The 13,921-nt window shown below is 49.3% G+C and overlaps 1 protein-coding gene across 7 annotated transcripts in view; it reads right to left on the reverse strand.

Moving 5' to 3' along the window:
- The window catches only part of TANC2 (tetratricopeptide repeat, ankyrin repeat and coiled-coil containing 2), a 296,571-nt gene that overhangs the window by 235,906 nt on the left and 46,744 nt on the right, over window positions 1-13,921 (reverse strand). For all 7 annotated transcript variants that reach the window (XM_068166407.1, XM_068166408.1, XM_068166403.1 and 4 more), the window contains one exon: window positions 2,909-3,010. In XM_068166407.1, the coding sequence (XP_068022508.1) occupies window positions 2,909-2,975 (67 nt within the window). In that variant the 5' untranslated portion in view covers window positions 2,976-3,010. The remainder of the gene's footprint in view (window positions 1-2,908; window positions 3,011-13,921) is intronic.

Here is a 13,921-nt window from a genome sequence, read left to right on the forward strand (position 1 = left end):
GGAGAAATCCATTCCTTTTAATTGGCATTGCTGTACATTCACACAGATGTAATTAGTGTTCTTCTCTCATAAATATTTTGGGTGCTCCTGAACCACAACACCAACAAAAGTACCAAAGGGAGGTGGGGGGGGGGGGGGACAACAACCAACAAAAAAAACCCAACCCACCCCAGCTGAGGCACAATAAATTCTAACCACAGTGCTTCAGAGAAGTTGCTCAGGAGTTTCTGAGGGAGGAATAATAAAAGGCATTTGCCTGTTACCACTACCAGTGGTTTTTTTAATCACAAAGAATTACCCAAACCACATCACACATTCAGGGTTCATTAGCCTGACTTCCCTGACTCTGTTTGCTGTGCTCCTGCAGAGAAAAGGCATTTCAGGGGCCAGTGTGCTCACCTGCACTCCCCAAGAGCAGGGTGAAAAACCACCATCCCCTTAACCCTGCCTCAAAGCTTGAGTGCCAGGCTGGAATGCAAAGCGACTGGAGTGTAGGAAATGGAGACACAGACCCTGCAATTTCACCCCAACCCACATGCTCCAGAGACACCTGAGTGGGCTGTCACCTCCCCACCTCACTGAAAATCATTACATGCAAGGTGAATCACAGCAGAGCTGAAACCTCTAACAGATCACTTTCACAGCACAGAGCATCTCGTTCTGGGTTTGTTCCTCATGCCCAGAGGTGGGTGCAGCTCAGTGTTGGAGTCTCTACCTGCCTCTACCCCCACAGTTCACATTGTCCTGTGACCAAATAGCTTCTTAGGCCACAAGGCAATTCAGAGCCCCAAAACCACCAGGGAAGCTTCTGGAGAGGGTCCAGTGGAGGCTATGAGGATGTTAAAGCAACTTGAACATCTTTACTATGAAAAAAGACTGAGAGACCTGGGGCTGTTTGGTCTGGAGAAGAGAATTCCTGTATGAGGAGTGGCTGTCAGGATGAAGGTGCCAGGCTCTGTGGTGGTGCCCAGTGACTGGGCAAGGAACAGTGGGTACAAGCTGGAACACAGGAGGATCAACCTCAACATGAAGAGAAAAGCTTTTATTGTAAGGGTGCTGGAGCCCTGGAGCAGGCTGCCCAGATTGTGGAGCCTCCTTCTCTGGAGACTCAAAACCCACCTGGATACACTCTTGTGTGACCTGCCCTTGGTGACCCTGCTTTGGCAGGGGCATTGGACTTGATCTCTGGAGGCCCCTTTCAACCCCAGACCCCATGCATGGAGACATTCAAGATCAGACCTTGGAGGTATCCCTGCTCCCAGCACAGGGGCTGGACAAGATGACCTCTGAGGGTCCCTTCCAAGCCAATGCAATCTGTGAATCTGTGGGACTCTTACTTTGGGAGACAAGTCAGAAGGACTGAATACTGGTAATGGAATATCTGCCACAGAAAAGCCTTTGCACAGCAACCCCAGTTCAAGACCATGTGCAGTCTTCCAAAGGTTGTCAGCATCATCAGAGGACATGTTCTTGCCTGGGCCTGAAGCTGAGAACGTGATGCTTCAGAGAGAAAGCCACAAAGGAACAGAGTCATCTGCTCGTGTGTCTGTCCCAAACCTGGCTGTTTATCCCTCCCATTAACCATCCCTGCTACACAGAAACTGAGGAGTTAAGGAAAGGAAATCTTCAGAAGAGGAAATCCCCTTCAGGAGAGGCACAACCTCAGGATGGAATTGCTGAGGGTGCCTGCAAACCCAGCCTCTTATTTCACCCACGAACACCAGTTACAGCAACTGACACAAGGCAGCAGCCATGCTGCAGTGCTTGAACTTCTCGTGACAGATACCTTCAGGATCAACCAACCCAAACTGGGACTCTCATCAGGAACCACACTCTAACAGATTACTGATGTCTAAGGAGGAAAACCAAGTCAGTGCTGCTGCCAGGCAACTCGAGGACTGAGCAAAGCTGAAAAAGACAACTCCCCTGCCCCAAATAAAGTTCCAGGTATTGAGATATCACAAGGGGGGTGGGGGTGGAGTGTGGCAATATGAGAAATACAGCTTGACTTGTTTCAATCAAGGGGAAACAGCCTGAATTTCATCACCATCCTATCTAGCTGCATCTTCACTCGTGGTTTCCCATGGAATATACATATGCACTATTTACACACAAGCACAAATAAACACTGGATCCCAAAAATATTCCAAATGTGCTGCCAGATGGCTTTAGGAAGAAAAGGGGGGGGGGGGGGGGAAATAAAAGATCTAATTAAAAGCTCTTCTGCTGCCAGCACTCCATTTTTGGGAATAAATAGAAAAGTTAAATGAAACCATTTTTAAAGTGTATCAATATTGTTGTCATGTTTTGCTGCACAATTAGCAATCTCTCCCAGCCTCCTTTCCTGGCCCACACAGGCCAGGCCATAAGAACCAGCACTAACTGGCTCAGACTGTAAAACTCTTTTCCTGGCATGGTGGGGGAAAAGAAAGAGAGACTAAATTTGGGCAGTTTCTCCTTAATTCCATCCTTTCCCATTCCTCTCTCTCCCTCCTCTTTAAGCAGCAAGGCAATTGCTGCTGTCTGCAGTGAAGATTTCACTGCCACAAGTTGTCACAGGCATTCACAAAGTGAAAAAACCCCACCCCACCAACTTCATTTTCCCAGTTTCCACAATGGAAACATGAGCCTTGATGCTAGTTTACTGCAGGATTATGTAGAACTATATTCCTCTCCCCCCTCCCCCCATCTGATCTCCCCAATAAAACCAGGCTGTGGTTTCCATATGTTTTAAATAAATAGCTATAAGCATTTTCATGTTAAGCATTAAAATTCCCTGTGGTGAGGTTTTGAGTCAGCTGCACACAGCATAAAAGAAGAGAGAAGAGACCCAGGAAGACCAAAAGACACCTGAAATAAAGGAGTATGTCCAACAAAGGCCATGCAGGAGGGGTTGGCTTCCACTTACCACTGGACCTGTTTTTGCGGTTCGACTTCCCTCCTGTCAGAAGCATCTTGAGACTGTTTCGAAACATGGTGATGCTGTTCTCCACTTGGTGTATCCCAGCAGCTGTGCAAAGGAAAAGAACAACAGAGGTGAGGAAAAAAAAATACCAAGGCTTCCATTTGGCCAAGAGGAAAACCTCAGAGAGAAGGGGCAAGCAAGTGCTGAATGCAAGGTAGCAACTCAGAACGATGAGAAACTGCTTTGCCAATCCATTTCCTGACAAGAGAAATCAACATGGAATCAATAAGGTTGGAAAAGACCTCAGAGATCATCAAGTCCAACCTGGCACCACAGACCTCCTGACTAAACCATGGCACCAAGCACCCCATCCAGTCTCCTCCTAAACACCTCCAGGGATGGGGACTCCACCACCTCCCTGGGCAGCACATCCCAATGGCCAATCTCTCTTTCCAGGAAGAACTTTCTCCTCGCCTCCAGTCTAAACTTCCCCTGCTGCAGCTTGAGACTGTGTGCTCTTGTTCTGGTGCTGGGTGCCTGGGAGAAGAGACCAACCCCCACCTGGCTACAATCTCCCTTCAGGTAGTTGTAGAGGGCAATGAGGTCTCCCCTGAGCCTTCTCTTCCCCAGGCTAAACAATCCCAGCTCCCTCAGCCTCTCCTCGTAGGGCTTCCACACAAAGCCCGACCATTCTGGCTGCTTTCCTTCACCCTGGCTACCTCCAGGACAGCTGAATTCCAGCACAGCTGCCGTGGACCCACTGGGTTTTGTCAAACAATTTGCCCAGATGACCCTGCTGAGGTGTGAAATGCAGCAATTAGCAGCCTCCCTCCCCTCCCAGCGCTATGAAAGCCAAACCCATCAGGAGGAGTTACTCCCCTTCAGGTTGCTCAGACAAAGTCAATCTTGCTGACAACAGCCCACAGACTACAAAAGCTGTTGTCTTTCCCTCCTGGGCTAGCTGACTGTCAAATTCTTCTGTGAATTGAATAAATTGCCAGGAGGAGGGAAGCCACTCAGAACCCAGAGTTAACTGATGGGAGAAAAAGAAACTGAAGAATCAAACCAGAAGCATTCTCCATATGTTTTCCTTGCTCTATATGGCTGGCAAAAAAAAAGAAGAAGAAGAGAAGTTGTCTGTGTGCTGTTAAAAATAAAAGAATGAGCTTCTGGGTTCACCAGACACTGACAGCTTGGCTCTGGTGGAACAGCCTCTTATTAAAGGTGGTAAATCATCAAAACAGCAACAACAAAAGCAGCTCCTAACCAGACCAAAAGAATAAGGAGGAGACTTTGATCAGGACAGACAATAAAGCAGAACCTTCCTTCCATTGTACACCCAACACCCCACAGTTACCAGGTAACACCACATTCCCCTTACAGAAAGGGATGCTGAGTATTTTTGCCTGCAACAGTACCAGGTTCTCCTTGGAGGATGCCCAATAAAAGCAACCTTGAGTTTCTTCACATTCATCTAACAGTTTTGAGTATATTGATAGAGTAATGCCCAGTTCAAAGAGCTTCATGTATACTCAAAGGCAATGAAAGCCCTTTTGATAGGACTCACCGAGAGATACTGACATGGCAAGGCAGTAAAACTCTGATCACACATCTAACACCACCAAGTGTGCACAGATGACTTCACCTCAGCACTTCCTAGCACTGGTGAGGCCACACCTCCAATACTGGGTTCAGTTTTGGGCCCCTTGCTGCAAGAAGGACATTGAGGGCTGGAGCAGGTCCAGAGAAGGGCAATGGAGCTGGGGAAGGGTCTAGAGAACAGGGCTGGAAAGGAGCAGCTGCAGGAACTGGGGTCATTTAGTTTGGATGAGAGGAGGCTAAGGGAAGACCTCACTGCTCTCTACAACTCCCTGACAGGTCACAGCGAGGTGGGGTTGGACTCTTCTCCCTAGTAACAAGTGACAGAATGAGAGGGAATGGCCTGAATTTGTGCCAGGGGAGGGTTAGGAACAGGAACAATTTCCTTGCTGCAAGAGTGGTCAGGGATTGGCACAGGCTGCCCAGGGAGGTGGTGGAGCCACCACCCCTGCAGGTGTTCAAGAAACCCGTGGCCATGGCACTTGAGGACATGGTTCAGTGGCCACAGTGATGCTGGGTTGATGGTTGGACTCAACAATCTCAGAGGCCTTCTCCAACCAAAACAGTTCTCTGGCTCTGTGACTTTGAGGAGACTCCACTCACTCACTAGATTCCACAGACAGATTCTGGGGTGTGTTTGCCTGCCCATATGGCTGTGTGCACACAGGAATATTAAACAGAGAACACAGCACTGGTATTTCCTTTGCATCTATGAACTGCTAGAGTATCATCTGGTGTCTTTCTGAGGCCCTGCATAAAGGCAGCACAGCCCAAGGAGCTGGAATTTCAGCTTCTTCCCTGGGCTCCTGAACAAAGCTCAGGCCCCTCTTCGAAGCATTCCACTGCTACAGAACCAAAAGGTCTCCATCTGGACACAAACACAACTGCCTAAAATGGCAATTCTACTTGCTTAGGTTCTTTAGATGGCTGTTATGCTCCAGCTTGCACCAGAGCAAGAAACTTCTGGGTTTACCTTCTTCTACAGTCTACCATTATAAATTCCTTCATGTACAGCACCAGGAGAGAAGATGAAGTGGACATTAAATGTAAAGAAGAGGCAACCAAACTCAAGATGTTGTGGATGCTGGAACATGAGTGAGGTCCTGAAGTGCATCTAGTAGATGAGCGCTGAGGTCCCTTCCAAGCTAAGCCAGTCTATGATCTGGAAGCAGCAACAGTGAAGCATGGAGTGAAGGGGAAGGTAACTGAGCAAGAATTTATCCCTTCTGTAGCCAGGCAACAGAGCACAGAGCTAACTCACTCACCTGCCCCCACTATCCAGTGCCCCATGTCCAAGGAAGATCTTGTGCCAGAAACTGCTGTGCTCCTACTGGGACTGAATTCAGGCTGTGTAGGGCATAGGTGGGACCTACATGGATTTGCTCTAAAGAACCATGGAGCAGAGAGAGAACTCCTGTCTTGCAATAAGACTCCAAGTTACAAGCTATGGGATGCCCCAAGGATTAATTCTGCATTTCAGAGCTCACCTAGAAGCCTCAGAGCACTGCTAGGTTTTCAGTCACCTACACAGATAGGAGGTGGAAAGAAAAGCCTTTAGGTAATAGACAGAGTTTAGCATCTGCTCAAGCCATGGTTTCTTGCAGACACAGTGTAAATATTCACTAAATTTATCTCCTGATGAGTGAAGGTTTTCAGAACACAGAGTGGCAGAATCAGCAGGTCACCCAAATCAACTGCTGGATTTCTTCTGCATGCAACACCACATCATTTAGTGGCTTGGAGCAAATGTGGTCACAGCTCTTCCCCTGTTTAGCCAACACTAAGCCAGAACTAATATTGAAGAACAAGTGCTGTAAATTAGAAGTTCTGCTGGTCATATTAGTTCATGGAATTAGGAGGATTAAATAGCAAATGGAATTACAGCGTTAGGAGGAGCTGGATCAGGCTTTTTTTCACACCCCCAACAGACTCCTCACCACATCTCACAGCCCAGGTTCATTCTCTTCTCCCATCTTGCACACAGCTGTGTCAGCAGAAGCTAAAGATGCAGTGGTGCTGATGGAGATCCTTTACACCTCACTGCTATGGGACACAGCTATCAAATTGGGCAACCAATGGCTACAACACTTTGTCATTCAGCCTGGCATTTTTACCTTCATCCAATCTGACCAAGATATTCAAAAGCAGAGTCACCACCAGGGGGGGATTCACCCCCTCTACCTGCTCTCATAAGACCCCATGTGGAACACTGCATTCAGTTTTGGTGACCCCAGCACAAGAAGGACATGGAACTCTTGGGGTGGGTCCAGAGAAGACCACAAGGATGACCAGAGGGCTGGAGAACCTCCCCTAGGGGGACAGGCTGTTTGTATTGTTCAGCCTGGAGAAAAGGTGGCTCTGGGGAGACCTCAGAGCAGCCTTTCAGTATCTGAAGGGGGCTAGAGGAGAGCTGGGGAGGGACTTTTGACAAAGGCTGGGAGTGATAGGATGAGAGGGAATGGATTGAAGCTTGAGGAGGGGAGATTCAGACTTGATCTTAGGAAGAAATTCTTTACAGTGAGGGTGGTGAGACTGTGGAATAGGCTGCCCAGGGAGGTGTTCAAGACCAGGCTGGATGAGGCCTTGAGCAACCTGGGCTAGTGGGAGGTGTCCCTGCCCATGGCAGTGGGGTTGGAACTGGATGATCTTTGAGGTCCCTTTTAATCCAAACCATTCTACAATTAAGTGAGCTAAAAAGTCTCCAAACAGTACCAGCAGGTAAACAAGAAGGGGCTGGCTCTACACTCTCTGTTTCACAGGCTCAGTGGCGCTTCACAGACGTGTCCAAAAGCAGCTCCAAACTTCCTGGTGTATGTATAGACAAGAGTCTGCCACATGTTTTTACTTCTAACAAAGCTAGATTCCAATGTAATAAACAAAACCAGTTCCTGGAGCATGAGAAATCAGCAGTACAAACAGAAAGAGAAATGAAAACAAAGGCAGGGGAGTTAAACAGACTGGGTGCTGCAACGTTACACCACGCACTAAGCCGGGACAAGGCTGCAAGATCTCATTAGATCCTCCTGGATGACCAAGGCCTATGTCTTTGTTTTCTTAATTTTAAAATAGAGTTTGTAGACAGGCTGCAAAAACTGCTTCACATTATGGGTGGCTACACATTCTCCCAGCCCACAGAAGCTACTTCTGCTTCTTTCTGGGGGAGATTTCACAGTATCACCAAGGCTGGAAGAGACCTCGAGGATCATCGAGTCCAACCTGCCACCACAAACCTCATGACTAGCCCATGGCACCGACTGCCACATCCAATCCCATCCTGAACACAGGGATGGGGACTCCACCACCTCCCTGGGCAGCACATTCCAGTGGCTAACAACTCTCTCTGGGAAGAGCTTTATCCTCATCTCCAGCCTAAACCTCCCCTGGCACAGCTTGAGACTGTGTCCTCATGTTCTGGTGCTGCTTGCCTGAGAGAAGAAACCAACTCCCTCCTGGCTACAACCTCCCTGCAGGGAGCTGGAGAGAGCAATGAGGTCTCCCCTGAGCCTCCTCTTCTCCAGGCTAAGCAACCCCAGCTCCCTCAGCCTCTCCTCACAGGGCTGTGCTCAAGGCCTCTCCCCAGCCTTGTTGCCCTTCTCTGGACACCTTCAAGTCTCTCAATGTCCTTCTTAAACTGAGGAGCCCAGAACTGGACACAGACTCAGGCTTTGGCCTAACCAGTGCTGAGCACAGGGCATAATGACTCCTCTGCTCCTGCTGGTCACACTATTCTTGATGTAGACCAGGATGCCATTGGCCTTCTTGGCCACCTGGGCACACTGCTGGCTCATGTTCAGGCAGCTGTCAACCAGCACCCCCAGGTCCCTCTCTGTTTGGCAGCTCAGCCACTCTGTCCCCAGCCTGTAGCTCTGCCTGGGGTTGTTGTGGCCAAAGTGCAGCACCTGGCACTTGGGCTTGTTGAATGCCATCCTGGTGGCCTCTGCCCAGGGAAAGGTAGTGTCTGTCAGACAGGGACTTTCAAAAATCAAAGCCATTCCCCACCACTAACCCAGCTAGAGCTCAGCATTTTCCCCTTGTAGGATCACCTCACTCTAAATAAAATGATGTTTTGCACAAAGCTGATTAGCAAAGCTAAGCTCATTTTCCCAGAAGTGTTTGATGTCCAGTGAGACGTACAAACACTGCTGGGCCACTGCTGTCAAGTCTGGTGCAAGTTGGCATGAGAAGTTGTTAAACACATAACCCTCAGAGAAGAACTCTAATCTGTGGGGTTTTCTTCCAAGAAGGACAAGGGTTTAACTACAAAAGCATTAAGGGAATGCAACCTAAGTCATATGTGCAAGGCACATTGCTTCAGAGTTTTATCTCCCTCTTAAGTTTCCAGTTCCCTCCTTGCCTCCAGAGTGAAAATCCTCATGTAAAAGGCCAGCACTCCCAAAGTTGTTTTCTAGAAAGCAAAATAGCTGCAAGCATTTTGGCCACAGAATTGTGGAATGGTAGAGGCTGGAAGGGACCTCCAGAGATCATCCACATCCAATCAGAGACTCTAAGGTGGAGTACTGAGTCCAGTTCTAGAGCCTCTATTACAAGAGGGATCTGGAGGGGCTGGAAGGTGTCCAGAGCAGGGCCAGGAGGATGAGCAGAGGGCTGGAGCTGCTCTGCTATGAGGACAGACAGAAAGAGTTGGGGTTGTTCAGTCTGGAGAAGAGAAGGCTCTGAGGTGACCTCATTGTGGCCTTCCAGGATCTGAAGGGGGCTACAGGAAGGCTGGGGAGGGACTGCTCAGGATCCAGGGAGTGATAGGACTAGGGGGAATGGAATGAAGCTGGAGGTGGGGAGATTCAGGCTGGAGGGGAGGAGGAAGTTCTTCCCCAGGAGAGTGGTGAAGCCCTGGAATGGGTTGTCCAGGGAGGTGGTTGAGGCCCCAGCCCTGGAGGTGTTCAAGGCCAGGCTAGCTGAGACTCTGGCCAGGCTGATCTAGTGTGGGGTGTCCCTGCCCATGGCAGGGGGGTTGGAACTGGCTGATCCTTGTGGTCCCTTCCAACCCTGACTGATTCTATGATACTTCTTAGATAGTTTTGAGAGTTTTTGACTAGGCAGAGCTCATAAACTCCTGCTGGAAACTGTGAAGTGATATTATTGGAGTAGATTCTGTCTTAATTTCTCAGAGTGAGCTGCTGCCTGAACTGGACAATGAGCTAATGGGATCTCATGGTCTGGCACTGACCATTTGGAGGCTTTTACTTCACTTACTTTGCAACCATTAATTAATACACAAAGAGGCAGCTGGCAGAATTGTCGAAGCACCTCCAGTCTGGGAGCCTGGGCCTATTGTTTTGATGGTTTCCATTTCCAGTTTTATTTGGGTTTTTTAAGCTGTCCTTTTTAGCCATTGAGTTCAAGCTGGGAAGTGGGGATGCTCTGACTGTGCTCACCAGTCTGCCACTTCGAACTGTGCAAATCTGTGAACAGCACTGTGAGGCACAGGCTGCCGACGTGGGCTTGCTGCTAGCTGAGACTTCAAGTCAGCAAAACTGTGAACATGTACAAAGAAATCTGTTTCTTTAAGGTGCTTGCAGGACCCAGAGAGGTTGTGGAATCTCCTCCTCTGGAGGCTTTCAAAACCCCCTTGGATGCATTCCTGTGTGACCTGGCCTAGGTGATCCTGTTTGGGCAGGGGGATGATCCTTGAGGTCTTTTCCAACCTTAGTATCATGTATCAGTCAGGGTTAGAAGGGACCACAAGGATCAGCCAGTTCCAGCCCCCCTGCCATGGGCAGGGACACCCCACACTAGATCAGCCTGGACAGAGCCTCATCCAGCCTGGCCTTAAACACCTCCAGGCATGGGGCCCCAACCACCTCCCTGGACAACCCATTCCAGGGCTTCACCACTCTCATGGGGAAGAACTTCCTCCTCCCCTCCAGCCTGAATCTCCCCACCTCCAGCTTCATTCCATTCCCCCTAGGCCTATCACTCCCAGAGATCCTAAATATGAAACAGAAGTTCTACAAGCAAACTGCTCAGATCAGACTGAGTTCCTGCACCTTTACTGCTGACAAGTACTGTGGCAATTTTCTGTGCTGACAAACAGGAAGGAGGCCAGGCCACTACTTAGCTCTTTATTCATCTGCTCCTACCCCAGATCCTCCTGAGGCATCACATTTCTTGAGTTCATCTTCTGATGGAAAGAAGAACTTTTAAAAGGGTCATTGCTGATGTGGTTTTCTGAAAAGGAGGAAAACAGACCCTCAGTAATCATCAGACTCACAGAATGCTAGGGGTTGGAAGGGCCCTCTGGAGATCGAGTCCAGCCCCACTGCCAGAGCAGGAGCACCTAGGGCAGGTCACACAGGGATGCATTCAGGTGGGTTTTGGAAGTTTCCAGAGAAGGAGACTCCACCACCTCTCTGGGCAGCCTACTCCAGGGCTCCAGCACCCTCACTACCCACTGCCCCTTGTCCTGTCACAGGACACCATCCAAAAGAGCCTGGCCCCTTCTTGACACTCACCCCTCATATTTGTAAACAAGATTCACAGGTGGCATTGGCTTGGAAAGGACCCTTAAAGGTCACCTTGTCCAACCCCCCTGCAGACAGCAGGGACATCTCCAACTAGATCAGGCTGCCTGGGGCCATATCAAGTCTGATCTTGAATGTCTCCAAGGATGGTGCCTCAACCACATCCCTGTGCAACCTGTTCCAGCCTTCCCCATCTTCCAATGTCCAACCAAAACCTCCCCTCATCCAGCTTCAAACCACTGCCCCTCATCCTACCCCCACAGGCACTTCTAAACAGTCTCTCCCCAGCCTTCCTGTAGGTCCCCTTCAGAAACTGAAATGCTGCTCTGCAGTCCCCCAGGAGTCTCTCTCCTCTCCAGCTGAACAGGCCCAATTTTTTCAGTCAGGCTTCAGCTCTCTGATGGACACACTTCACAGGAGAGCTGACAGAAAAGCTTGTTACTCAAACTTGTCCACGTCAGAAGCTCCTGGCAGCACCAGATTAGCCCTTGGCATGAGGGAGACTGAACTCACTACATTAGAGAGTAAGAAGTGCACCTAGTAATTAAGACATTAGTGAGCAAGACATGGTAAGACACTACAAAAAGTGCCTCTCTGTATGTTAGTCTTCAGGATTATCAACATGTAAAGGCTAAATTAGCATTTGGGGAACAAAAAACATCTAACCTCTCCCAAATGAGTGAACTGTTTTCAAAGAGCATTCCGACCCCAGACAGAAGTGGGTAACGAGGGCTCGTTTAAAACAAGTGACAGCTTCCCAAACCTAATTATCAGAAGATGAAAGAAACTGGAAAAATGAAAGCAAGAGACAGCACAAGTCAAGTAAGGCTTCAAGCATCTACTCCAGGTAGAACACATGGGACACAGAAATCTGTTCATAGAGTCATGGAACGGTTTGGGTTGGAAGGGACCTGAAAGCTCAACCAGTTCCAAGCCCCCTGCCATGGGCAGGGACACCTCCCACCAGCCCAGGTTGCTCAAGCCCTCATCTAGCCTGGCCTTGGACACCTCCAGGGAGGGGGCAGCCACAACCTCCCTGGGCAACCTGTTCCAGTGTCTCACCACCCTCACTAGAAAGAATTTCCTCCAACTCTCCAGACTAAATCTCACCTACTCAAGCTTCAATCCATTTCCCGCTCATCCCATCACTACAAGCCCTCCCCAGCTCTCCTGTAGGCCCTCCCAGGTACTAGATAGCTGCTCTAAGGTGTCCCCAGAGCCTTCTCCCAGCCTGTCCCCTTAGGGGAGGCTCTCCAGCCCTCTGAGTATCTTTGTGGCCTCCTCTGGGCTTGCTCCAACAGCTTCAGGTCTTTCTTATGTGGGGGCACCAGTACTGAAAGCAGTGCTGCAGGGGGGCAGAATCCCCTCCCTGTGCTGCTGCTCTCCCTGCTCTGGATGCAGCCCAGCACACAGCTGCCTGCTGGGCTGCCAGTGACCATTTGTGGTGGGTCCTGGGGAGTTTGCCATCATCTGACACCCACCAAATCCTCCTCCAGGCTGCTCTTAGCTGCGAGACTGAAACTTCTCCTGCTCCCCAAATGAATTATTCAAAGCTTAACCTCCAGTCTTATTTAAATTGCCCTGAAATCCAGGAGGATGCTTTGAGACAACCTGATGATGAGGACCAGCAGCCCAGAAGAGCCTGGTTGAGCAGCACTCACAAGAAGGCTGGCCTGTCACATGTCATCACTGATAATTGTCAGGACATGTCAGAAGCTCCACAAACTTCACGACAATCAAATGCATTCAACTCTCTGCCTCCCATAACAGCTCTGACTCACAACAGGAGTGTGAAGAACCAATTACCACAACTCTGAAGTCAAAGGAAATGGCTATTTTATAAGCTTGGTCCAGGCACAAAGGAAAACAAAAGGAGCAGAATTGAGAGATTAAATATTTCCAGGAACTTCAGGGCTGGAAAAAGCTTTGCTGCAATCCAGCACAAATGCCAAGAACTGCTACTTTTTGGGGGGAAAAATAAAAGCAAAAAGCATTAAAAGGACTAAATCCTACTAATTACAGGATCTTAAGCACTTCAGAGGTTCTCAAAGATTTCCAAGCTATTGAGCTTTAAAGCAACTGAATGTGAGTAGCAAAAATATCAGTTGATGGTCCCTACTAAAAGGCTGAAGGCTAATGGCTATGATGGGGAGGCCTGACGTGAAGGTCCATCTGCCCATCCCCTCTGGGCTCTCCTCATCCAAATATCTAAGTGATTCATAGAGTCACAGAGTGGTTTGGGTTGGAAAGAACCTTAAAGATCATCTAGTTCCAAAGCTCCTGCCATAGGCAGGCAGGGACACCTTCCACAAGCCCAGGCTGCTCAAGGCCTCATCCAACCTCCCCAGGGAGGAGGCAGCCACAACCTCCCTGGGCAGAGTCTCACCGTTCTGATACTGAAGAACTTCTTCCTAAGATCCAGCCCAACCCTGCTCTCCCTCAGCTTCAAACCATTCCCCCTTGTACTGTCTCTAGACACCCTCAGGAAAAGTCCCTCCTGTAGGATCCCTTCAGGTATTGGAAGGCAGCTCTAAGGTCCCCCTGGAGTCTCCTCCAGGTTGAACACCCCCAGCTCCCTCAGCTGATCCTCACAGCAGAGGTGCTGCAGCCCTTGCATCATCCTTGAGGCCCTCCTATTATTATGGGAAACTACAGAACTTCCTCTGAGGAACAGCTCATTCTGGTACTGTGCTTGGAGAAGAGCACTTCCAGGGGGCTGATCAGCCTGGCACTGTTGCCAGGAGCAGCTATTTGCTTCTGGAGCTGAGAGGCAGCAGCAGATGGATCCCATCAGAAAGGTGCAGTTCTCTCCACCATTCAGCACACTGTGTAGGTTTGTCTCCACTAACAGGAGACATTTGCTAGAACATTCTGGCTGGAACAGTCATATTTCTGGTAAGAAGGATGAAGAATAAAACCCTGACTGCTAAGAGAGAGA

The sequence above is a fragment of the Melanerpes formicivorus genome, unplaced genomic scaffold, assembly GCF_026170545.1.
Source record: "Melanerpes formicivorus ecotype bairdi unplaced genomic scaffold, bMelFor1.0.p_v2 SCAF_100, whole genome shotgun sequence".
Lineage (NCBI taxonomy): Eukaryota > Metazoa > Chordata > Aves > Piciformes > Picidae > Melanerpes > Melanerpes formicivorus.